General features: G+C 26.9%; 3 protein-coding genes across 3 annotated transcripts; all 3 read right to left on the bottom strand.

Moving 5' to 3' along the window:
- Nucleotides 1–282: 282 nt before the first annotated feature.
- Nucleotides 283–3939, bottom strand: LOC112697549 (U-box domain-containing protein 45). Its single transcript, XM_025750783.3, has 3 exons — nt 3180–3939; nt 1533–2466; nt 283–516 (listed from the first exon to the last, which is right to left on the bottom strand). The coding sequence occupies exons 1-2, from the start codon at nt 3761–3763 to the stop codon at nt 1536–1538; spliced, it is 1515 nt and encodes a 504-aa protein (XP_025606568.1). The 5' UTR covers nt 3764–3939; the 3' UTR covers nt 283–516; nt 1533–1535.
- An 8567-nt stretch (nt 3940–12506) lies between these two features.
- Nucleotides 12507–16872, bottom strand: LOC112805929 (uncharacterized). The gene is made up of 9 exons (XM_025848246.2): nt 16788–16872; nt 16545–16619; nt 16202–16342; nt 16018–16101; nt 15616–15840; nt 14797–15235; nt 13762–14690; nt 12846–13571; nt 12507–12580 (listed from the first exon to the last, which is right to left on the bottom strand). The coding sequence occupies exons 1-9, from the start codon at nt 16870–16872 to the stop codon at nt 12507–12509; spliced, it is 2778 nt and encodes a 925-aa protein (XP_025704031.2).
- Nucleotides 16873–19122: 2250 nt separating this feature from the next.
- Nucleotides 19123–26807, bottom strand: LOC112805928 (uncharacterized). Its single transcript, XM_072220773.1, has 4 exons — nt 26797–26807; nt 26601–26694; nt 19339–19609; nt 19123–19226 (listed from the first exon to the last, which is right to left on the bottom strand). The coding sequence occupies exons 1-4, from the start codon at nt 26805–26807 to the stop codon at nt 19123–19125; spliced, it is 480 nt and encodes a 159-aa protein (XP_072076874.1).
- Nucleotides 26808–26843: the final 36 nt, after the last annotated feature.

Raw genomic sequence — 26843 nt, 5'->3', positions numbered from 1 at the left:
GTCACATACAATATTTATGGCAATATCTTTATTAATAATTTTCAATTGAGTTAAAGTGGAATAACATTAAATCACTTTTGCACTGTCTGAGACAAATATGTGGATAAAAAAGTGTTATACTGTGCATGCTAAAAAAAATGTTTTAAATATACTTTAAAAACATGCAAATATTGCTAATATAGAAGACAACCCTTTGAAACTGCAATACCGGAAAAATTAAAGAAAATCAACCCTCAAGAGGCAGTGTAGTGTAGCGCATGATGGGAAGAGTGGCCTAATTAATTAATTTTATGAAACCAATAACTACATTAACATAAGAATATTTACACCAAAAAGTCAACAAAATTAAAAGCAAATATGAGAAGATAGCATTACAAAATGAGAACCCCACAAGGACCATCACCTAACATTTACATAGTGGGGACAAAATGCCATACATACTTATTTGCAACAACAGCTCAGCCATGCACTCAAACCAGATCTAAGTTGTAACCCTTTCTTCCATCACATATGGATCTGCGAATAGTTGAAAAAGAAATATATATTATATACTACACTTCAGTAAACTTATTCATATGGCATTAAACTATTTGAATAATTACTAGATGGCTATATCATTACTCTTTTTTCCAAGATTTCAACACATTTATATATTTAATATTGAATTTTGCTATCTTATGTCCTAAGACTATATGTTAAAATTACATTTATTGAAAGAAAAAAATTAAAATCTTTTATTATGTGTCTTAAGAATACATATTAGTTAAACCTTTTTAATATTTAAGAATATATATATCATTACTCATAAATATCAAGGGTTTTAACTTAATGGCTTATTAATCTGATTGAAAATGCATAAGCAATTAAGCATAATAAACTACAATCAACTCATTATCCAAGATTCCCGAAGCACAAAACCACGAGGAATTGACAAACCAACCGGGGGAAAGATTCTCAAATAGAGAAACTGCATTGAACAGTCTCTGTTTATATAGAGTGATGATAATGACCTACAATCTTTTCCTAATTGGCTCCAATTAGATTAAATATAATAAAACACATAGTAGGGCCATTAAGGAGACAAGACTGTACTATGGTTTGAAAGTCACTCCTGGAATGTAGGGACACTAACATCAATTGTTTGACTGAAAAAGCCCTAAGATTTGTTCAATTTTTCATGCATACCCCTTATTGGCAGGAACCCCACTATCATTGCAGTGTGTTTACAAATGACAAAGGGAAAAAAAACTCATACAGGTTATTGTCCATTTCTATAGCTTAAAGGGTCTCAATTTTAAACAGTGAGTTTTTTGTGTTGGATGGTTCGTATTCATGCTCATGTCATAGAAACAGGATCTGCCTTTAAAACACACCCAACAGACAACAGCAACCCAGAAAGAATGGATGCTACCAGAGAAAAAAACTAAAACTAAAAATAATTTAACAACTATCTAATATGATTTTGACAAAGGCTTATAACGAGCTATAGACATAAAATGAAAGATCAAAACAATTATGAATTGAAGACTAACTCTTCAAAATGGCAGGCTCTTCGAAGTTGAACTTGCAGTGAGTGATTTAAAATGATCTGAAGGAACAGTATCTTGAGGCAAATTGGCCCTTTTAGCAATCTTCCTCATATTGTTTTGCAGACTCTGCTGGACTAACTGCTTCACTGCTTTCTTCTCCTCACTCATCATCTCCTCCTCCTCGTCCGAACCATCCTTTCCCCCTCCATCCATCTTTGCACAAGACGATGACGATCCGCAGATTGGGGCGGATACCGTTGCGCCTAAATTCCCTCCAAAGCTCCCTGAAACCTGCTTCCCTTTGTCTACCCTCAAACATTCCAATATCCTTGAGGCCCTTTTCTGTGCCAATGTGGTGCCAAGAAGGGACAACTCAAGGAGTGACGACGCAATCCCAGCCTCAATCATGGCCTGCCTATCGCCATAAGATTTGTGTGCCATTATCATCAAAACATAAGATGCCTTTTCTTGGCATTCCGGTGAGTCAGTCCAATTCAACACATCCACAAGGATAGGGAAAGCATCCGGGACGGCACTAGTGGCCTTCCTACCCTCTCTTGTTGACACCAAGTTGCTTAGGATTGCGAGGGCTCGGTTGGTTACTTCCATATCTCCTACGGAGTTTATCAGAAATGGGACCAAGTTGGTTTCCAAAATGAATGAAACATTGCCTGGGAAGATTGAAAGATTGTACATTGCTCTGAGAGCATCTTGTTTGGCTTGGGAGCTTGTTTTATTATCTAAATTCTGGAGGGTTCTAACTAGGAATGGTACTGCTGCAGAGGATCCAATTATTGGTTTGTTCGAATCCAAAGCACTCAATCCGAGAAAGTTTGCAACTATTGCTTCTGAAACTGATGTTTCCACAGAATCTGGAGATTCAATTAGCTTCAACATCTTGTGTACAGACCCAACTTTCACAATAGCAGCTTTATTTCTGCAAAGAAAAATAAAATAAATTTTTTATTAAATAAATCACAGAATTTGGAAATTAACCACGAAAATTTTCATGAAAATTAGTATATGCAAAAGTGGAATGTGAAAACAGAGCAGCAGAGAATCACGAAAAATGTATAAAAAATATTAAAAATCACAGGCTCGTCAGTCCAACTAGCTAATCACCACAAATTAAATGAATGAATGCGCAAAAAAGACAGAGAAAAATGGCCAAATAATAAGAAAAGGGGGAAATGATCAAATTTTATGATTAAGCATGCTAACATGAAGGGAGAAAAAGGTGCTCTTGCAAAGTATAATTGGAAAATAAAACAACAGAAAAGAACACAAAGCTACGATTTTTCTCTTCCCTTCTCAGTTTGAATGCATTAATAGAACCACACACAACAAACAAAAAAAGCATAGGATTCTCATTTCAAGAACAATTAACTGGCCAAAGAAGAAGAATCAATCAATGCGCGCAAATGACCGCAGAATGAAAACTGAATAATGAAAGAAAGATGAGAATAACGAAATTAAAATAGGTTAATCGCGTTGAACAACACAACATGTCTGATCAAGAAAAAAGAAAAGAGAGAGAGAGAGAACGTTGACATTGAAAATGACACATAACAACTCAATCAATACAGTGATACACAGAAAAAGAAAAATAAATTCAAACAATTAAAAGAAGAAGAAGAAGCAGCAGCTCACGCATCGTTTCCGATTCCAAGGTTAAGCAACGCGTAGAGCGAAGCTACCTGAGAATCGAGGTCTTCTAAATCGAGCATGGCTGCAAGCGGCGGAATCGCTCCGAGCATTGCGAACGTCACTCTAACCTCAGCGTCCTCCCTCGCCAGCCTCCTCACGGCGGAAGCTGCGGCTACTCGCTTTACCGGAGGCGAATCCTCCGCCTGAAGCTCCGACACGAGGCGCTTCAGGTCGTCAAGAGCCTCCTCCTTCTTCTTCGTCTCGGTTTCCGCGTCCACCTCCGAATCCGCCATGCTCAGGAGATCCGAGAGCTTCTCGGACCTCACATTGCGCTTCGGGTTAGGGTTAGGTTTCGGGCATTCAGAGTCGGAATCGGATCCGTCGGTGGAGGAGGCTGAGTCGGTGTGATTATTCCGGCGGTAAGCGGCGCCACCGCAGCTGAGGGCGTCGAAGATAATGCGGCGGAAGGAGGCGGCGGAGAGGGAGTTCCACAGGCGGACGTTGCCGCTAACGGTAGCGGCGGAGGACTTTGTAGGGTGGTGGCCGAGAACGAGGGATCCGACGTTGTTCCGGTGACAGTTTGCCATTGTTCGGCGACCTACATTGCAGAGAGAGAAAACGGTTTCGGTTTTTTAAGGAGTAAGAGACCGTTGAGTCCACGCATTGGTTTTGTTCTTTGGCATACTAATTTATACTCTGCTCAACCAACATTTTTTTTCCCCGGAGACACTGTAGTTAATATGCGTGCTCACAAAGCTTCACTGAATATTTTTTTATTTCTATATATTTATTTATTTATTTTCCGTTTTCTGTTGGGGAAAATTGGAAGGATTGGTTGCTATCAAGTACGGACACTTTGCGGCTAAAAATTTGGTGCATGAGTCTCTATATTCTGTACAGCTGTACCAGCAAATATACTGGATTGTTCAAGTAATATATGAGGGAGTTAGGTCGATCCCACGAGAATTGTAGTTTGTAGTAAATTATGATTATCTTGCAGGTTTTAGTAAGGCGGATCAAAAGGTTGATGGATTGAGACAAGGGCAATCAGTAATAGAAATATGGTTAAGGGTTGGAGTTATATTTGTCTTTCTGAATTAATTCTGGTATTACTGTTTTCTTTGCTTGTGAATTATTTCTTCCATGGCGTTGATCGTGTCTGTGTGTCTGACACATTTTGGACACGACATTTATCCGATATTCGTTTGATACGCGTGTTTATTGTGTCCCACCGTATCTTAATAAAAACTAAAAAATTCTTTTCTGGACACACCTAAATACCATCACGTGTCAACATGTCCAGTCTTATTCTTAATATATATTCTTAAAATAAATTTAGATATAGTATATATTATTATTTATTAAAACAAAAAAATATTTTAAATACTTGATATAATTAAAATAAGGCGTTAAAAATAATTACAAAATTTAATTTATATTTTAATATCAATAAAATATCAAAATATCATTACGATTTATCTAAAAAATAATTTATATTTTATATCTATGCGTGTCCTCGTATCATGTAAAATTTTAAAATTTGTGTATCGACATATTCCATATCATATCGTATTCTATGTCGTGTCGTATTCTGTGTATATGTATCAGTATCCGTATATCATAGATCGGTAGAAATAGAAACAAGTCACTTCATGCTTGATGACTTGATGTTATCGAAATGAATAGTCAAAATTATCCTAAAATATCACCCATTTTTTAAATTGATTTTTGAAAAAATTTTAAATTAATTTCGTTTTTAAAAAAAATAAGTTAGCATATTAATTTTTTTGTTATTTTTATTGTTAATGGTATAAAAATTTATTAATATGATATGTTAGATAATGTTACAGTATACATTTAACAAACATTTAACCGTTTTAATTGATTAATAAATTTATAAATTTAAATTAAAAAAATTTAATGTCTTAAAAACTCTTTTAATTTGGAGTTAATTTAATTTAAATACATAAAATTTATTATGTTAACAATTAATATTTAATGTATTGGATCAACAAATTTTATTATCATTAATAATAAAAGTAATAAAAAAATAAATATGACTAACTTACAATTTAAAAAAATGAATTAGAAATATCTTTTTAAAATCAATTTAAGGAACAAATAATTTTTGAAGGACAATTTTAACAAGTTACTTATTATTAATATATCAATCTTGTATTGTAGATTTGTAGTTATTACATATTAGACATAAGGTTTGGCAAGGATGGACCGTTAGAAAGTCTACTTTGACCCTAAACTTGTTAACGACTATATTAGTAAATAAAAATTTTACGTTGAGTTAAAATTTTAAGTGGGTTTAAAAACTAATAAATATTTTTTGGTGACCACTCAAATAAAGATGTCTATTTTATTTTTTGCTAAAAATATTTTTATGTTGTGTTTTAATTAATTTCTGTATAATTTATTTGGTGTTTCTCTCACATATTATTAAATTTCTTAAAAAAAATTTCTTTTCAAAAAAAATAAAAAACATTTAATTTAGACTAAAATAAAAAAAAGTAATAATTTAACTATTAAATTTTTTTAAATTATTTATATAAAAAAATATATCACATTCATCAAAATATATATATAAAACAAGTTCAAGCCTCTTAAAATTTTTATAAATAAAAAATAATTAATTTATATTCGTATAATATATAAAATAATTACTATATTATTATTATATTATAGATTAAAATTCACTAATTTAAATTTTCTTTTCATTTTTAATATAAGAATTAGAAATAAATAAAATTTTTATAACTAAATGTAGTGAACAAAATATATATAATATTAATTAGTTCTTAAAAAATTATAAAAAATAGTTTTTTTAGTTTAGTAAAATAATTATTTATTAAAGTAGACAAATTAATTATTTTTTTTTCATATACAATCTTTTTAAGACATAAAAATAATTAATTAGGACATTGGTTAAGATAATTAAAGTCACTATTTCATTAAATTTTTAATTTAAAGAGAAATCCTAGTTAATTTTGGTATAAAAATTTTGAATTTGAAAACATTGATAAAAATTATGTTGAATTTTACTTTATTTTATTCTCATTTAAATTAATCACTACATAAGTTAAAGTTCTGTTTTGAAATTATATTCGAACTTTAATATGATTTTTAAAGTTTTAATTTACTTAGTTTGATTTTTCAACTTAGGTATCCGTGACTCATATTAGGGTTTTAAGTGTTTAGTTGAAAAAAAATTAAGGTAAAAAAAATTCAATTGTCAAATCAAATAGTCGCTAGAACATATAATATAGTCGTCGTTATTCCATCTCAGCATGTTGTTAACGATTTTGTGAGACTGTGACAAAAATAATATCAGGAACCAACGTGAGTTATAACTATTAAGTTGGGAGACTAAATTGAGTAAATCAAAATTTTTGAAATTAGATTGAAATACGAACATAATTTTAGAGACCAATAAGTATTATCTCTTTGTTGACAATTAAGTTGTTTTAATGGTAATTAAGATCTAATAATGATTTATAATAAAAAAAAGTAGTCTTTTGTAACAATGAACCTATAGTAGTAGTTAGGGGTGTTTATAGATTAAATCATATTCATAAATCCACAGTATTTATCCGTATCTGATCTGTAATTTGTGGATATGATCTTATCTGTAAGATGATCGGATTGGATCGAATCGGATCCACACTCTAATCAGATAGAAGTAAATATGTTTTAAAAAATCGGATCTACACTCTTTTTATTATTATTATTATTATTATTATTATTATTATTATTATTATTATTATTAATTATTATTATGTATATTAAAAAATAACAGACCAAATTATTGCCATAACATAATAGAAGTACGGAAGTGTTCTTCTCTAATGGAGAAAACAAAATTCTTTTTAATAGTTTATTTAACGTTTAGTAAAATAAAAATAAATTTTATTAGAATAAATTTTAATACGAGTTTAATATTTTTATTCATCATAAAATATTTATATAATTACTCATAGATAAATTTTAGAAAAAAAAAACATGATTTTTAATTTTATTTTTAAATAAATTTTATTTTTAATTTTAAATAAATTTTAATTTTATTTTTTAATAATATTAATTTTTTACCGTATATAATTATTCAATTTTTTTTAATCATATATAAATAAATTACTCTTAATAAGATTTTTTTGTGTTATTGATTTTTTTTTTAAATAATTAAACTTTTCACAACAAAAATAATAAAAGAATTATGGACGAAAAAAATTAACCATCATGATAATTTTTTATATTTTTATTAATATTTTAATTATAAACATAAATATAATTTGATTATATTATTTTTGAAATGTGACTATAAATGTAGATAAAATTTGGTTATATTACTTATATATAGTTTCATTGTATTGTATTGCTTATAAAGTTAGATTATAATTATGATAATATAATTGTTCTGATATTTTTATATGTGTGACTAATTAGTGGTGTTAAAATATTATTCTTAATTATAAATAAGATTTATAATTTAAAAAATAAAAAATTCAATTAAAAAGATAAGAAAAATATAATGTTAAAATATTCTAACTCTTTAAAATAAAAATATTCGAAATTCAATAAAAAATAATTTAAAATTTAAACTACTCAATAAGAATTTATATTCAATGTGTTTTGTATTAAATATATTTGATAACCTATTATATTATATTGGTTGAAATTATCTTTTATAATGTTAATTTTTTAATAACACTTTATTATAAAAACCATTTTTTAGAATATTTTAAAAACTAATTAATATTATATATATTTTATTACACTATATCTTATTATAAAAAAATTATTTATTTCTAATGCTTATATTAAAAATGAAAACAAAATTTAAATTAGTGAATTTTAATCTATAATATAATAATAATAATAATAATAATATAGTAATTGTTTTATATATTGTACGAATATAAATTAATTATTTTTTTATTTGTAAAAATTTTAAGATCTTGTTATATATATATATATATATATATATATATATATATATATATATATATATATATATATATATATTGGTGAATATGATATATTTTTTATATAAATAATTAAAAAAATCTAATAGTTAATCTATTACTTTTTTGGTTTTAATCCAAATTAAATATTTTTTATTATTTTTGGAAAGAAAATCTTTTGATAAATTTAATAATATATGATGAGAAACACTGAATAAATTATACAGAAACTAATTAAAACACAACATAAAAACATCTTAAAAAAAAGATGAAATAGGCGAGTGGTCACCATAATTTTTTTACATATTTATTGAAAAGATTTGGTAAATTCAAAATGGAATAATGGATTGGATAAGGATGTGTGCATAATGTTTTCAAAGAAAAAAAAGAGTTCAAATAATAGAATAAGTAAATTCTTAGATCTTTGTTATTTTTAAATATTATATATAAATAAATAATAGAATAAATAAATCATGTTTTATTTTTTTATTTAAATAAATTAATTTTATTTTTTGTTAGTCTTGCTAACTAAATAAATTGTAAATGATAATTTTTATATATTATTATTTTATTTTATTCATGATATGTATTATTATTTATTTATAAAATTATTTTATTATTTTGCAAGAACAAATTGTATAATAATTGAATATTACATATACATGTCAATAAAGTTAAAGTTACTAGTATATCTTTTATTCATTATATGTCTTTTACTATTATGAATATTTGATTGAAATTATATATTTAGTTTTTTTTATTTTATCATTAAAAATAGTAATATAAAATATTTTTAGTAAATTATTAAACATGATTTTCTTAAATAATTAGTCTAGTTTTGTCTCTGCTTATAAGCTTTAGTTTTTGGATGAGTGATTTTATTTAAGGGTGACAATATTGGTAGGGTTTGATAGGGTTTAGATCCAACCTTAACCCTATCTGCTAGTTAAAATTTGTATATAAATTTAACTCTATTCTATCTGTCGGTTAATAATATTCCAACACTAACCCTATATATTCACCCATTCTTAACTTGTGGGTATCCAACCCTACTTGCGAGTTACAAAAAAGATTTAACATTATTATATAACTTGACGATAATTTAAAATATAACTGACTTTGATTTAAAAAAGAAAAATATTAAATTATCAATTAATGATCTTTTTTTAGTGGCTAAGTATCTTTTGTATTTAGTGATAGGTCTTTGATTCAACATCCACTACATATGCATATATAACGTACGAGTTAATCAGATAGAGTTGAGACTCAAACCCATATCGGCATATCCTATCCGACCCGCACGAAAATTTTACCCACACTCTATCTTATTCGTTAGGAATCGAATTAACACCAAAAGTAAAAAAATAGTATAAACCATGATATAAATAAATAAGAAGGAAATGCTCAAACAACTTTAAAATAGGCTCTTGTTTAAGATTAATTTATTTTTTTATTAATTTAAATTTTTTAGATGAAAAATTTTATAAAAATTTATATTTAAAAATTATTATACAAAACTTAGTATATATATGTATATATCTTGCATGCTAATTTTAAACAAGTCTAGACCGGTTTGATAATAAGCTTCACAAGCCTAACAGATCCTTACATCTTAACATTAAAAAGTTATAACATTTGTCTAAGCTTTAGAATTTTCCCATCAAGCTGGGCCGCTTGGCCTGATTCAATTTTTAATTTGGTCGATTTTGGTGCAAATCCTAGAATCACACTTGATTTGCAAGTTTTTTTTTTTCATTTTTTAAATATTAGTTTTTACTCTAGTTTTTAATTTTAAACAAAATTTTATAATCTTAGCTCCATATTTAGTTTTTTCTAATTTATTATTGATAATTTAAACTGTCTTTTTAATCATTAGGATATGTATTTATTATTAGCATTTAGCATTTTGCACCACCACTCGTTATTTAACAATTAGTTTCAGAATAACTAAATTATTAATTTTCACGTTAAAAAAAATCATAACTGAAATTAGCAAAATATATAACTAGTTTTTAAGAAAAAACAATTAAAGAGTGCTGGTGGATCTTGACTAATCCAAGAGAAAAAAGATTCATGTCCTTTCTAAAAGCATTTGTCATGCATGCATACATACTTGGCCAAAAATGAAGGACCAGAACTTCTGGGTTCTGACAAGCTTCTCGATAATGTTGTGATTTCAGCAGTTCCAAATCATTTGATAAATAAGTGCTAATAAAGTAATTAACTAATTACTCGTCAGTTTCCAAATAAGAAAGGTTAGAATAGAAGAACCATGCATGCATGTAACCCGTTTTAACCCTCTCATGCAAGTGTGTGAAAACTAAGAAATAGAAAAGATATTGATAAGAGGAGGCATCATCATTATAACTCACAATATAAAGGTGGCTTCGGTGCTAACTGCATGCTTCCGGGCGGTCGCTACCCACTTTATATACGCCCTTAATTAATCTTGTATTCTTGTGTTTGTGTGGTACCGTCTGGAGGCCATGATGTCATGATGGTGTTGAAAAAAATTTAAAATTTTTTTATTTACTCAATTGTTTTATTAAGTATGATTTTTTATTATTTAATACTTTTTATTTATTTTTTTTATCTCACTTAAAAAATATATTATGAGAGATTACGCTTAATAAAAATAATTGAAAAAAATTTAAAAAATGCATTCTCTAGTAATATACATGCATTTCTTTCAAAGGATTAAAATAACATATTTTTGAATGAGAAAAGGTTAAATTGATCTATGATCTTTTGGTTTGCAGAAGTTTTTAATGATTTAAAAATACGTTTAAGTCTTTGACCTTTTTAAAATCTAAACACATCGATTCTTGAGTCTATTTTGTCCAATTTTAAAAATTTTATCATGTGTGTATGCATATGAACTAGGTTAGTATATACAACAAAGGGTTTTTTTCGTTAAATTTGACAAACCCAAGTGAATATAAGAGGTTGATATATTCAAATTTTAAAAAAGTCAAAAATTTAAATATATTTTTAAATCTTTTAGAAGTTAAATATCCGTGAATCAAAAGGTCAATAACCTATTTTTTCTTTTTTTCTTTTTTGAATCTATTTAATCAAAATAATACAACACATATATATATATATATATATATATATATATATATATATAATTATTATTTCATTCTTTCAAATTAGAAAGAGTATGTTATTTTACATTTGTATTTTTTAAATAAAGAGGTAAAAAATATCATTTAAGGAATTAAAAATAAAATTAAAATAAATTAAATATTAAAAATATTTTTTTTAAATTAGAAATTTAAGAGACAGAAGGCATATTTTTTGGGTTTGATTTTGATGGATTTTATATATAATATATCAAAACTTAATGCTTTAATAAAGAACTTTTTTTAGTTATAAATTTTCTATAAATATGTGCACTATTAAGTAATCTTTTAAAATGCTTTTGTTTTGTGACACGGTGTACAAGTCAATTTGATAATACTAGTGTTAAACCCGTGCGATGCACGGGCTTATATTTAAATTTGATAAGTTAAATTAAAAATAATATTTTATAACTATATATTTTTTTAAATTTAGTATAACACTATCATCGTAGTTATATAATAAACGTGTTAAATATGTTGTTTTATCTTTATTCAAAGTAAAATATAAATAGAAAAGTTTGAAGTTTATAATATTCTTAAACCATAAGGAGGGAGACATGAAAAAAATAAGAACATATATAACTGTAATAATAGCATGTTAATTTTACACTAAATTTTGTATAAAAAGCTAATAAAAATTTATCGATCGATAACCTAGTATCTTACTAACTTCATTAGAAAAGCAATTGGCATAGGATGTTGTGCTCCTTGTTACACATTTCATTTCAAATCTGAAAAAAGAGTTATAGATAAATTAGTAATATCTATAGTAAATATTTGTACAAAAGTATAAATCATAACATGCTATTAAAATAAAAATAATATTATTCTTACCTAAATATTATTAAAAACCTCTTTGAACACGACATTTGTTGTTGATGACTTTGGATTGCCGTCTTCATCTAGAATTAAAACCCTGAGGCCACTGCGACTCTTAACTCTTGACAAAGCAACATAAAGTTGTCCATGGGTAAACACTGATTTTGACAAATAAAGCCCTACATGTGATAATGATTGACCCTGACTCTTGTTAATGGTCATTGCAAAGCATACTGTCAATGAAAATTGTCTCCGTTGGAACTTAAATGGCAATCCTGAATCTGAAGGGATCAAGTTCATTCTTGGAATGTACACTTTATCTCCAATATTTCTACCGGTCACTACTGTCGCTCCAATTACATTGCTGCCAAGTTCGTTAACTATTAATCTTGTCCCGTTGCATAAACCTGCAAGTTCAGCTACCTCATTAATAGCTGCAATGAATTCCCTATCATCGCACAGTAGTCCCATGGAATAGCAAGCATCTTGGAAGCTAGAATATGTAATTCCATTAACTGTCCTAATAGACTCATATGTTGTGCAACCTCTCTGAACAGCTAACAAAATTCTCATATAATAAATATCACCTGTACCCGGTGGAACATAATTTAACCTCCCGATAGAATACCCTCTTTTGCGTGGATGCCACACCCTTGATTCTCTATCATAAACAAATTGATTTGGAAACTCAGCATACGTCAAAGTTTGACCTGCTTCAAATTTTTTATTGGCCTCCATCCATGCTAAGAACATTGTACATTTTCCTTCCTCTTCTTCCACGATTTCTTCAAGATCGTCATCATCTTTAAAGATGATATTTTGCTCTCCAGGCAAATGAAAGGTTAATCTCATCACTGAAGGCCACCTTTGATGAATATCATACGCTAAGGTTCTCCACACAGCCTCACATGCAGACAAATATCTGCAATCATAGAATTGTTTGATCTCATCAATAACCTGAGCATCCTCTCCACTGGAAGCTTCCTTTGTAACTCCAACTGCTACCCTGTCTGGACCTTTATTCACATACTTGAACAAATATTTGATAGCATTCGACTTGTTGCAGTACTCTACATTAACATGCGCTTGATAAGACATCAGTAGATATGCATTGTATGGAACCACATTCCTATTATCCATATGGACTCCCTTCTTCTCAGTAACCACCCCTGTGTCTCGTCTTCTATATGATGGGTATCCACTATCATCGATAACTGTGGTTTTACTGAATGTCTTGGGATAATATTTGGTGCAGTACCCATCTTTCATGCAGGGAGATTTTGAGAATGCTCTACCACATGGTCCATGAATCATATATGTAGATACAGCTCTAAACAATTTTGGATGCTGAGCAGGATCTGGCAACTCTGAAGATATTAATTGATCAATTTGAGTTGTCGTTGTTATCTTATGGTCTCCACTTAACCACAAAAGAATGTGAGCATGTGGTAGACCTCTTTTTTGGAATTCCACCGTATACATCCCTTATACCAAAAAGACAAAAAAAAAGTTATATGTTATATTTAAACTATCTATTTTATGTATGTGCTTTGATAAATTAAGGGTGATAATAAAAAATCAACAATACGTTAAGTAAGAAAATATTTTGCCATTTATTTTATAACAATCTAAATGAATATTTCTCTAAAAATAAGGTCGGATGATGAGCAATACCTGCATCTAGCACTCCAAATGGAATTCCTTGCTTAAGATCCGAGATTATCATGTCAAGCTTAATTTTGAATACTCTACATGATATATCCGGCCGGTCTTCAACCTTTAAGTTCCTTGGATTGTTAACCCTGCCAATCTCTTGCCAACTTGAGTTACATGTCATTGTGATGAAGAGGTCTGGATATCCATATTTCTTACAAATTGCCATAGCATCTTGACAATTATTAAACATGTATCTCATGCCACCAGTGAAGGACGCAGGTAGGATGATACGCTTACCTGCTTTAGAAGCACGTGTCTCACCCCTAACAACTGCATCTTGAATCCCTTTGTATATATCACTCCTCACCTTGGTTTGGTTGTTTCGGTAGTAGGTCAACCTTTGTGCTTCAATCATAGAAAAGCAATCAACCAAGAACTGCTGAAATAATCTTCCACCATTGACAATGGTTGCATACTCGACCTTTCTCTCTTGTATTCTAAATGCTATGAACTCCCTTAAACTCACACGCTGTCTCTTTCTATTTTCATGAGCCCTATGAGATTCTCGCAAAGGAATGTCTTCTTGGTAGCCATCTTCACCGTAAGGAAACATCATAGGGTACTGAAGAGGAATAAATGCGGTGTGTGTATCATGAATCCTTTGCAGATGTCCAGACTTTAATTGAACTATAATATCACGCCCTGCATCTCCAGAATCAAAATCTCCTACTATTAGAGCTGCGACCTCGTTAGAAGATGGTAAATTGTAGACTCTTGCATCCTTTGATCTTTTTCGGTACAACCGTAGTCTTATATTTGCGATATCTCCTTGATTCAGGTAGTTTCTCACTATCCTAAATGTGTGAGCAAGAACATTATGTTGATCGATCATGTCCTTGAGATCTAGAACTAAGGACTGGTCAATGTTGTTGTTGTTTGTTCTTGAACTGTATAAAACATCAATTGAAAAATATTAGTATTCATAATTAACCAAAATCAAAGTACGAACTACCTAAATAATTTTTTAATCAGTTTGGAATGCATGATACAAACCTGAAAATCTCTATCCTGTTTGAGACCTCATTTTCTGTATCATAAATATATAACTGCGCAAATTTTGGTCTTTGTCCCTCAATTGGTACCAAGCTTCCAATTCTGTGGTAGTTTTGTCCACTCACAATGAACTGGGGAGGACCTGTCCCATCATTGATAGAGGTCTCTATTTTACCTCCGAGGGACGTGAAGCAAAACATGCTATTATAAGTTCTTATATTATCCTTAAAGTGTTTGCTTCTCTGGTCTGCTCCAGATAATAAACCTTGCAAGAGCTGAGGTGGACGTTGCAAAAACGGCAATTGTACCTTCCCTCGCATACAACATATTGAGAACTCAATATTGGATCCTGTTTTAGACTTTTCTGATCTCTCCTCATACCACATCATGGCGTCGCAATGCCGACAAAAAAATTCTGGGTCACCAATATCTATCACATCTAATAATCACCAAGATAATAAATTATGTTTCAGTTATATCTGAAAAAAATACTTTATATAAAAATATATCTTTCTTTCACCATGTTAGGTATAAAAATAATATTTATAAAAGATTACCGAATACTGCTATTTATAGATTAAAAAGATGAGATCATATAATACAATTTTTTTGTGCCAACCTCAAGGTTTAAGTTTTATATGCACACTAATCAAACAATAAGAATTACAATATATCAATGTTCAAATACAAAAATCATAATATATAACCATATCTTAGTTTGAATTTTAAAAACTTGAACACTAAACGATAATTTTTTGTTTATAAAAAGCATAACAATAGTAAATAATAAACTGTTGATATTGCTACTTCTTAGATTACCTGTATTCTCAGCAACATCGAATATGGCTGGGTATTCAATTTGCACAGAATCATCTAATATAGTCGTGTTTTCAGTAATATCCTCAACTTCTTCAAAAATTTTTGAAAGATTTATAGCCAATTCCTTCAAGAATGTTTTTCTTTGTCTCAGGTGTCTTCCTTTTTCAGCTATGCACACTTCTTCTAATTCTTTAGTATCTAAATTTGAATTAGATTTACTTGCTCCTGTAATCATTAGAGATAGTAAATCAAGCACTTTATATTATAAAAAAAAGAAAAATGAATATATATTAAATGTTTGAATCAGCTGAGTTATGAATATATATTATGAAAGTAGTATTAAAGATAAAAGAAGTAGAATTTTAGCTTTATGATAATTACAATCTATCATGCTTATCTTACCATGTCTCTTTTGAAGTAGCATAGTCTTTCTATTCAGTCTTGCATCCCTTTGCAATCTAATTCGATTTGAGTACTCCAATGAATCTATAATAATTATTTAGCATATATCAAAGATTGTTTTCAAGAGACCAATTGAAAAGTTAAATGTTTGGTCTTTAAGTAATAAAAGCATATATTAACATACGCTGGCTTTGCAACTGGTCGATATTGTTTGATGTTTGTTGAAGCTGTTGTTGACTTGTCTGATGACATGGGCTATCATATGCTTCGCATGTGATACCTGAATTACTAATATCACTAATATTGGAACATCGTTCCTTTTCACCTACAGAGTGTAGATTAGTAGTTGGAGACCTTGATCGATATGGTGTTGGGTTATTATCTAATAAGATAACTCGAGATATTAGTTTTTTGAACATATTTTTTGTTAAAGTTTATAATTGAATAAATAGTAGGAAAATCAAAATACATAAAGTGCATGTACATTCACATAAGTAAGTTCCAAAAAAAATCATCCAAAAATTAACCTGTATTGAGTCCATTTGTAATGTTCGACAACACCGATTGAAAATGCACATCATTGGAACCATCACTCGAATTTCCTGTAATTTTTTCATAAACAAATTTAGTAACATATTACAAAAACAATGTAAATTAATAATTTATTACTTGTCAATAGCTAAATAATATATAGAAAATATTGTATTTTATGGGCTTTCATTCGTCCAAAATACTCATGACATGTTAGTTATTTTTTGTATGAAGTCTACCTTGAATTGTGGTCCGCTTTGTATTTTCTTTGTCTTTTAATATCAATTTTCTCTTCGATCTTGCTTCTCTTTGGACTTCTTGCATCTTTCAATATATACCTGGAAATACCAAATAAATAATTTTTTTAACTAATTAAAAATATATATACCTTATACCTAATACATTTTTATTATCAATTTTTTTATATTATTAAAAAAAATAAAGTACACAGGAGTACACATATGGCGGCGTTTGTTTTTGGTATACATATCGATCAAAACATAGATACGGGAGTACATAGGAGTACATGTATAGTGCTTGAATACTGAGACAAAAATGATGAAAGACATGGTATGGATTTAAACATATTTTATGGAAAATAATATATATTTTTATGGAAAATAATAATGTATGGATTTAAACATATTTTATGGAAAATAATATATATTTTTTTTCAAAAGTATCTTTTTTCAAATAAATATAAGTTTAATCTCACGATCAATAAATTCAACTTACAGAAGTAAAAAGAGAGAAAAAGATGAAAGTACCTCTATTGTTGTGCTGAGATAATATAAAAAATAACAATGTAAACGAAGTAAACAGAGAAATTTATAAATGTGACAAATCAAAAAAATTTAAATTTAAAAATCAAAACGGTTAAGAAGTCACTTAATTAGGAATTAGTATTAGAATTTTAAATTTCAAATTTTTAAATAGAGTTTCCTAATTAGCTAGTTTATTTAAAAAATTTTAAATAAACTTTCTTAATTAAACGTTTGTTGTTTATTAAGAATATAGAAATTTGTTAATTTACAAATAATTTTTATTAGTTTTGTCATAAATAGTATCAATCCTATTATTTATCGATAAAAATAATAAAATTAAATATAATCTAAAAATTAATAATATCGTAAATTTAGAAAAAAATATTTAAAAAGAGAGAAAAAGATGAAAGTACTTCTATTGTGGAGAAATAATCTAAAAGATAATAATAAAAATTTATAAATATGGCAAGTAAAAAAATTTAAATTTAAATATTGAAATGGTTAAGAACTTACTTAATTAGAAATTAGTATTAGAAATTCAAATTTAAAATTTTTAAATAGAATTTTCTAATTAGCTAATATAAATTTTAAATTTTTAAATAAAATTTTCTAATCAAACGTCCGTTGTCTATTAGGAATATAGAAATTTGTTAATTTAAAAATAATTTTTTTTAGTTTCATCATAAACAGTATTAACTTTATTATACTTTTTCTAAAATTTAAACAGTATTACATTTTTTTAAATAGTATAAATAATTTCACGTCTTAATAAGACTGATAATTCTATTTACTTTATTATACTCCTTTGTAATTAGCATAATAACTTATAAATTATATAAATTCTTAAAAAATATTGTCAAATTGTTTACGTAAAAATTAAAAAAAAAAGTATATTTGAATTTAAATTTAAAATTCTAAACATAATACTTTAATTATAAATTATAATTAGATTTTTTTTAAAAAAATAAATACACATTAAAAATTAATAACTAACTTAATTGTATCAACAATAATTCAAAGAAAAAATTTATAACTTTATGACATTAAATATTAAATTAGATATTATCAGAATATCAACGGTGAAAATCAAATTAAAAATAAAACCACAAGTAATAACCAAATAACTTCAATTTATATTTAAAAAAATTCTAAATTCCAAACATAAAAATAGAAAAGAACCAAAAGAAAAATAACAACTCAAGAAAAGATAATGTTTCCACCAAAACAAACATATGCTTGACATTATTCTATAAGATAGACTCTAAAAGGGATTCCAAAACATGTGTATCCAAATTCTCAAGTTTCTTTCTCAATCTTGATCTTCTTGGAAGTTGAGGTATCACCTTCTACCTTCGATTCTTCCCACTCCGAGCATAATGTTTAATGTTAAAAAAGTAACTACCAATAAAATAATATCAAATTATATATATTTTATATTTTTAAAATTTAAAATTTAATAATAAAATTAAAATATCAAATACAATTTAAAAAATTAATAATTAATTAAATATTTTAAATTTATAACAAATAAATCGCGGAAAGAATGCTTTTTATTATTTTTTTTAAATTTGAATCTTTTTTTTTAAATCAATCCGAAGTGATTTATTTTAAAAAAATTTAAATTTAAATAATTAGACGTTTAAAAACGGTGGCTTTGAATCTAAAACATTTTAACTAAGCTTAATGTTAGTTAAGATACATTTGTTACTTATTAATATTAATAAAAATATTTATAATAAAATAAGTTAAAATAATAATTTAAAAAGATGAGATTAGCAAAATTTGTATATTTATAAAAATAAATAGATAATTACCCATCATCAATCTCTAATTCGATAACAGTATATTTGGTAGATTTGTCATCCTTTTCAAGAGTCTTCTCATTCCCAATTTCAGCAAGATATCCAACAACATCTGAAATGATTTAAAATAAAAAAAATTATTGTCAATAAATTTGTTAAAAAAAACGCAGAATAAATTATCAATAAAATAAATAATTATACTTTTTCTAAAATAATAAATTTACCAACTAAATAGGTGCAATCATACCCAGGAGCATTGAGAGTGTCAAAACTCACAAACTTAAATCCATATCGTGGGATACTCGACAATTCTGGAAGTCTGTGCACATCAGTACGTTGGTTTAAATTAACCACGTATTCATGATGTGTAGTCTTGAAGTAACCCTTATTGAGTCCAACACCAAAATATCTTATTTGGTAAGATATTCCTTCCTCCAGCAAATTCACGAATCGAGACACAAAAGCCTTCTTAACTGAGGCGTGTATTTTTCCTCCCTAGAATTAATGAACAAAAAAAACGATTAGATGGGAATAAACAAATAAATTTAAAATATAAATAATATAAATTTTAAATAAAATAGAAAAAACATTAGTAGAAAACTCACGTCTTCATCGAGCCAAACCATCTCAATTGAGTATGGCAATGGAGAATTTCCGTAGCTTGGCAGTGTCCATAACCGTATCACTCGTATACGTACACACAAATTGTCGATTGTAGGATTGATGTCAGCAATTTTGTGAATACTAGCCATTAGAATAAATAGAGAGACTTTAGATATATGTAAAGAAAGGGATTGATGTACTTTAAATTGTGGTGCTTTACATCTCTCGTAACTTATACTTTTATAGTTGCATCATAACTAATATTTTTTAAATTTGGTTTACTTTAATTTAAAATTTAAAAAATAACAAACTAAATAAAACAACCAAAACTTAAATTTTAAAAATAACAACATAAACAAATTATAATTTAAAAATTCTAACATAACGTAAATTTTTATAATAATATAATAATATAATAATTTTTATAATAATATAATAATATAATAATATTAGTACGTAACAATCGAAGAATAATTAACGTAAATTTTTTTAAAACTCTAAATTTCTTTAAAAAAATTTATGTAGCTGCAATTTAAAAAAAAATTAAAATTTTAAAAAATAATGCTAAAAAGAATTAACAGATATTTAAAAAATAGTGTTATAATATAAAAAAGAACAACCTAAGTAAAATCTAAATAAAATTAAAAAAATAACAATTTAAATAAAATAATTTGAAATTTAAAAAATAACAACCTAACTAAAACAACCCAAACAAATAAAATAATTTAAAATTTAAAAAATAACAACCTATGTAAAACAACCCAAACTTAAAATTTGAAAATAACAACTTAAGCAAATAATAATTTATAATTTATAAATATAAATCTAAAAATTTCTAGTCACGACACGTAAGCAAATAAACTTCCAGACTTAACGTATGAGCGCCACGTCAGCAAATTGGCTCCCTATTTGTATTACTACTAGTGTTAAACCCGTGCGATGCACGGGCTTATATTTAAATTTGATAAATTAAATTAAAAATAATATTTTATAATCATATATTTTTTAAATTTAGTATAACACTATCATCATCGTTATATAATAAACGTGTTAAATATGTTATTTTATCTTTATTCAAAGTAAAATATGAATAGAAGAGTTCGAAGTTTATAATATTCTTGAACAATAAGGAGGGAGATAAAAAAAAAGAACATATATAACTATAATAATGGCATGTTAATTTTACCCTAAATTTTATATCAAAAAGCTAATAAAAATTTATCAACAACCTAATATCTTACTAACTTCATTAGAAAATCATTGGATGTTGTGCTCCTTGTTACACATTTCATTTCAAATTTGAAAAAAGAGTTATAGATAAATTAGTTATATCTATAGTAAAGATTTGTACAAAAGTGTAAATCATAACATGCTATTAAAATGAAAATAATATTATTCTTACCTAAATATTATTAAAAACCTCTTTGAACACGACATTTGTTGTTGATGACTTTGGATTGCCGTCTTCGTTTAGAATTAAAACCCTGAGACCACTGCGACTCTTAACTCTTGACAAAGCAACATAAAGTTGTCCATAGATGAACATTGATTTTGGCAAATAAAGCCGTACATGTGATAATGATTGATCCTGACTCATGTTAATGGTCATTGCAAAGCATACTGTTAATGAAAATTGTCTCCGTTGGAACTTAAATGGCAATCCTGAATCTGAAGGGATCAAGTTCATTCTTGGAATGTACACTTTATCTCCAATATTTCTACCGCTCACTACCGTCGCTCCAATTACGTTGCTGCCAAGTTTGTTAACTATTAATCTTGTCCCGTTGCATAAACCTGAAGTCTGGTCTATGTTTCGCAGTAGCATTACAGCGACTCCTGGCTTCAAAGTCAACTTGTGATTGAGTAGTCCCGAACATTTGATGTCATTTAGAAACTCTGATGTGAACCACTCTTGTTTTACATCTTCATTCTCATCAGCTTGACATGTTGTGTCAGAGCTCAAATACTCCTTTTCCATCCCTGAAAAGATTGTCAAGACAAAATCGTTTACCTTCTCGACACTCTTAAGTGTGGGTGCAAGAATTGCTCTACTCTGAAAATATATGTAATCTGACATGTTTTGCAACAAATTTGGATATGCAAAGTCTACCAAATGAGAGAGAGGATCATCAGTAGTTGTAATCAATAGATCATCTGAAATTTTAACTTCTGATTCATCACCAACAACAGAGATAATATTTCCATTTCCAACATCAAGTATCTAATTAGCAAATATCTTCATTTCACCTTCATCTTGATCCAAAGAAGACATTAGAAGCCTCATATTCGTATGCAGTTTCAGAACCTTACAAAATGACCAAAACTGGGATGAGTTAATAGCGGATGCTAATATATCATGTCTACTTCCTTTCAGAATCACCGGAAGGTATCTGTCTGAAATCACTTCCTAGAACAACAATCTTACCACCAAATGGTTTATGTGTCTTATGTTGATCGGTAACTGACATAAGATTCCTGAGCGTCCGATCAAGTGCTTCAAAACGGCAGTTGTACCTTTCCTCGCATACAACATATTGAGAACTCAAAATTGGATCCTGTTTTGGACTTCTCTGATCTCTCCTCATACCATATCATGGCGTCGCAATGCCGACAAAAAATTCTGGGTCATCAATATCTATCACATCTAATAATCACCAAGATAATAAATTGTTTTAGTTATATCTGCAACAAATAATTTATATAAAAATATACCTTTCTTTCACCATGTTAAGTATAAAAATAATATTTATAAAAGATTACCAAAGAATGCAATTTATAGATTAAAAAGATGAGATCATATAATACAATTTCATTGTGCCAACCTCAAGATTTAAGTTTTACAATAAATCAATGTTCAAATACAAAAATTATAATATATAACCATATCTTAGTTTGAATTTTAAAACTTGAACACTAAACGATAATTTTTTGTTTATAAAAAGCATAACAATAGTAAATAATAAAGTGCTGATATTGCTACCTCTTAAATTACCTGTATTCTCAACAACATCGAATATGGCTGGGTATTAAATTTGCACAGAATCATCTAAAATAGTCGTATTTTCAATAATATTCTCAACTTCTTGAAAACTTTTTGAAAGATTTGTAGTCAATTCCTTCAAAAATGTTTCTCTTTGTATCAGGTGTCTTTTTTTCAGCTATGCACACTTCTTCTAATTCTTTTTTTAGTATCTAAATTTGAATTAAATGTACTTGCTCCTGTAATCATTAGAGATAATCCATCAAGTATTTTATATTATAAAAAAAGAAAAATGAATATATGTTAAATGTTTGTGATAATTACAATCTATCATGTTTATCTTACCATGTCTCTTTTGAAGTAGCATAGTCTTCCTGTTCAGTCTTACATCCCTTTGCAATCTAATTCGATTTGTGTACTCCAATGAATCTATAATAATTATTTAGCATATACCAATGATTATTTTTAATAGAACAATTAAAAAGTTAAATGTTTGGTCTTTAAATAATAAAAACATATTAACATAGTAACTGGTAGATATTATTTGATGTTTGTTGAAGATGTTGTTGACTTGTCTGATGACATGAACTATCATATGCTTCATGTGTGATATCCGAATTACTAATATCACTAATATTGGAACATTATTTTTTTTATCTACAGAGTGTAGATTAGTAATTGGAGACCTTGATCAATGTGGTGTTGGGTTATTACCAATAAGATAACTCGAGATATTAGTTTTGAACATATTTTCTGTTAAAGTTTATAATTGAATAAATAGTAGGAAAATCAAAATATATAAAGTGCATGTACATTCTCATAAGCAAGTTCTAAAAAAAATCATCCAAAAATAAATCTGTATTAATGCTATTTGTAATGTTCGACAACACCGATTGAAAATGCACACCATTAGAACTATCACTCGAATTTCCTGTAATTTTTCATAAACAAATTTAGTAACATATTACGAAGACAATGTAAATTAATAATTTATTACTTGTCAATAGCTAAATAATATATAGAAAATATTGTATTTTATGGGCTTTCATTCGGCCAAAATACTCATGACATGTTAGTTATTTTGTATACCCAATAAAAACTAAATATATAGAACTGACATACTTAAAAATACCAAATAAAAAAATATATTATTCTAACCTAAAAACAAAAATGATAAAATAATTAATTTATTTTTTTATATGAAATCTACCTTGAATTGTGCTTTGCTTTGTATTTTCTTTGTCTTTTAATATCAATCTTCTCTTCAATATAATCTTACTTCTCTTTGGACTTCTTGTATCTTTCAATATATACCTAAAAATATCAAATAAATAAATTTTTTAACTAATTAAAAATATATATACATTATACATAATACATTTTTATTATCAAATTTTTTATATTATTAAAAAAAATAAAGCAGTACACATATGACAGCGTCTGTTTTTGGTATACATGTCCATCAAAATATAGACACAGAAATACATGTATGTTGTTTGTTTACTAAGACAAAAATATGAAAGACATAGTCGTACACAAACACCCATTAAAAACATGTATTTTGTGTCTCTCTAAAATGTGAAAACACTAATTTTTAACTTGAGACACTAATTTTTTTACAATTTTTTCTCATGTCTAACTTACCAAATAGAATATGAAATTAATGCCTTCTTATGTCTATGTAAAATTGCACAGATTTTATTTTCGATGGCTGCTTTAATTTCTTTTTTATTCTCGTTTATTTAGTTACGTAAACATATTTTACAAAAAATAATATATATTTTTTTATAAAAGTATCTTTTTTCAAATAAATATAACTTTAATCTCACGATCAATAAATTCAACTTATAGTTAAAGAGATTGAAAATGAACAACTTATAAGTAAAAGGAGAGAAAAAGATAAAAGTACCTCTATTGTTATAATCTAAAAAATAACAATGTAAACGAAGTAAATAGAAAAAAAATTATAAATCTGACAAATAAAAAAAATTTAAATTTAAAAATCAAAACGGCTAAGAAGCCACTTAATTAGGAATTAGTATTAGAGTTTTAAATTTCAAATTTTTAAATAGAATTTTTTAATTAGCTAGTGTAAATTTAAAATTTTTAAATAAACTTTTTTTAATTAAACGTTTGTTATTCATTAAGAATATAGGAATTTGTTAATTTAAAAATAATTTTTATTAGTTTCGTCATAAATAGTATCAATCCTATTATTTATCGATAAAAATAAATAAAATTAAATACAATCTAAAAATTAATAACCTTATAAATTACGTAAATTTAGAAAAAATACTTAAAAAGAGAAAAAAAGATGAAAGTATTTCTACTGTGGAGAGACAATCTAAAAAGATAATAATAACAATTTATAAATGTGGCAAGTAAAACAATTTATAGCTAGTATAAATTTTAAATTTTTAAATAAAATTTTCTAATCAAACATCCGTTATCCATTAGGAATATAGAAATTTGTTAATTTAAAAATAATTTTTTTAGTTTCATCATAAACAATATTAACTTTATTATACTTTTTCTAAAATTTAAACAGTATTACATTTTTTTTAAATAGTATAAATAATTTCACATTTTAATAAGATTGATAATTCTATTTATTTTATTATAATTCTTTGTAATTAATATAGTAACTTATAAATTATATAAATTTTTAAAAAATATTCTCAAACCCAATTGCTTACGTAAAAATTCAAAAAAAAAGTATATTTGAATTTAAATTTAAAATTATAAACATAATACTTTAATTAAAAATTATAATTAGATTTTTTTAAATAAATACACATTAAAAATTAATAACTAACTTAATTGTATCAACAATAATTCAAAGAAAAAATTTATAACTTTATGACATTAAATATTAAATTAAAAATTATCAGAATATTAACGGTGAGAATCAAATTAAAAATAAAATCACAAGTAATAACTAAATAATTTCTATTTATATTTAAAAAAATTCTAAATTCCAAACATAAAAATCGAAAAGAACAAAAAAAAAATAATAACTCAATAAAAGACAATGTTTCACCAAAACAAACATATGTTTGGCATTATTCTATTAGATAGACTCTAAAAGAGATTCCAAAACATGTGCATCCAAATTCTCAAGTTTCTTTCTCAATCTTGATCTTCTTGCAAGTTGAGGTATCTCCTTCCACCTTCGAATCTTCCGACTCCGAGGATAGTCACTTAGTTGGTGTAATAACACTTTCCAACAATTCAGATTCATCATTGGCCGCAACTTCAATGGAGAATTCAAGCAACAAATTCTGTACAAAAAACCACGTTAAATTAAAGACTTCTTTCTAACCTTTGATTTTATCTCACTAATATTTTTGAATAAAATTAAGATCTAATTTTGAGAGAACAAACAAAAAAAATATTTTTTGAACAAATACCTTAGTACCTTCTACTTTCTCCCCTTCAATGATTGAGGATGTCTTTGAAATTAGAAACAAAGCACCGGTGTAGTCAACATCCTAAAATTATAATTAATTATTATTTATAAATTAGATACTACTAATGACCAAGAAAGCAAAAAATAAATTAATTTTTAATAGAAGTACACTTATATATACTCACAATTTGAATAGGGTGAGTCTCTTTGAATTTATTTATGAGATCCACATTATTAGTCATCTTCTTAACTTTATAAGAAGGTGAAAAATATGAAATATCATATATTTGAACTTCAATGATGAAGAGAAAGATCTTATCAATTAGGTTGAGTAAAAGTGTAGGTGTATCTGATAGATCTCCTTTCTACAGGATATTACGTAATATATTAATAATAAATAATATAAAAAGTACCAATAAAAATATCTTCACTAATGCTTTTAGAAATAAATATTGGTTAGATCTTACCAATAGGAGTGGATCAAGTATCTCTACACAGCTCTCTTCCAAAACTTGTTTTGCCTCATTGTCAAAGACTACATAACATGCACAGTCAGAATCATCAATGACACCAAGCTTTATTCGATACCTGCTTAAAAAAGAAAATAACATAAGAAAAAGTTAAATATAGACTTATTTAATATCTAATCCAATGTACATAGACTTTAATTTAAATAAATAAATAAATAACCTTGGCGTCATGAATAAAAGGATATTAGTAGAAAACTCGCGTCTTCA

This window comes from Arachis hypogaea, chromosome 16 (assembly GCF_003086295.3).
Source record: "Arachis hypogaea cultivar Tifrunner chromosome 16, arahy.Tifrunner.gnm2.J5K5, whole genome shotgun sequence".
NCBI lineage: Eukaryota > Viridiplantae > Streptophyta > Magnoliopsida > Fabales > Fabaceae > Arachis > Arachis hypogaea.
The sequence above is the reverse complement of the archived record's forward strand: the minus strand, read 5'-3'. Positions and strand labels throughout refer to the sequence as shown.

Bases quoted from the DNA above. Each gene is read 5' to 3' on its own strand.
- LOC112697549 (XM_025750783.3), bottom strand. From the start codon at position 3,763: ATGGCAAACTGTCACCGGAACAACGTCGGATCCCTCGTTCTCGGCCAC. The intron at 2,467-3,179 runs GTGAGCTGCTGC...TTTTCTTTGCAG, and splicing joins CTTGGAATCGGAAACGATGC to AAATAAAGCTGCTATTGTGA.
- LOC112805929 (XM_025848246.2), bottom strand. From the start codon at position 16,872: ATGCAAGAAGTCCAAAGAGAAGCAAGATCGAAGAGAAAATTGATATTA. The intron at 16,620-16,787 runs GTAGACTTCATA...AAAAAATTACAG, and splicing joins AAAGCGGACCACAATTCAAG to GAAATTCGAGTGATGGTTCC. The intron at 15,236-15,615 runs GTAATCTAAGAA...GGTGATTATTAG, and splicing joins CGATGTTGCTGAGAATACAG to ATGTGATAGATATTGGTGAC.
- LOC112805928 (XM_072220773.1), bottom strand. The intron at 19,610-26,600 runs GTAGAGATACTT...CATTAATTCTAG, and splicing joins AAGTTTTGGAAGAGAGCTGT to GGAGGAAAAATACACGCCTC. The intron at 19,227-19,338 runs GTAAATTTATTA...AAATCATTTCAG, and splicing joins TGATTGCACCTATTTAGTTG to ATGTTGTTGGATATCTTGCT.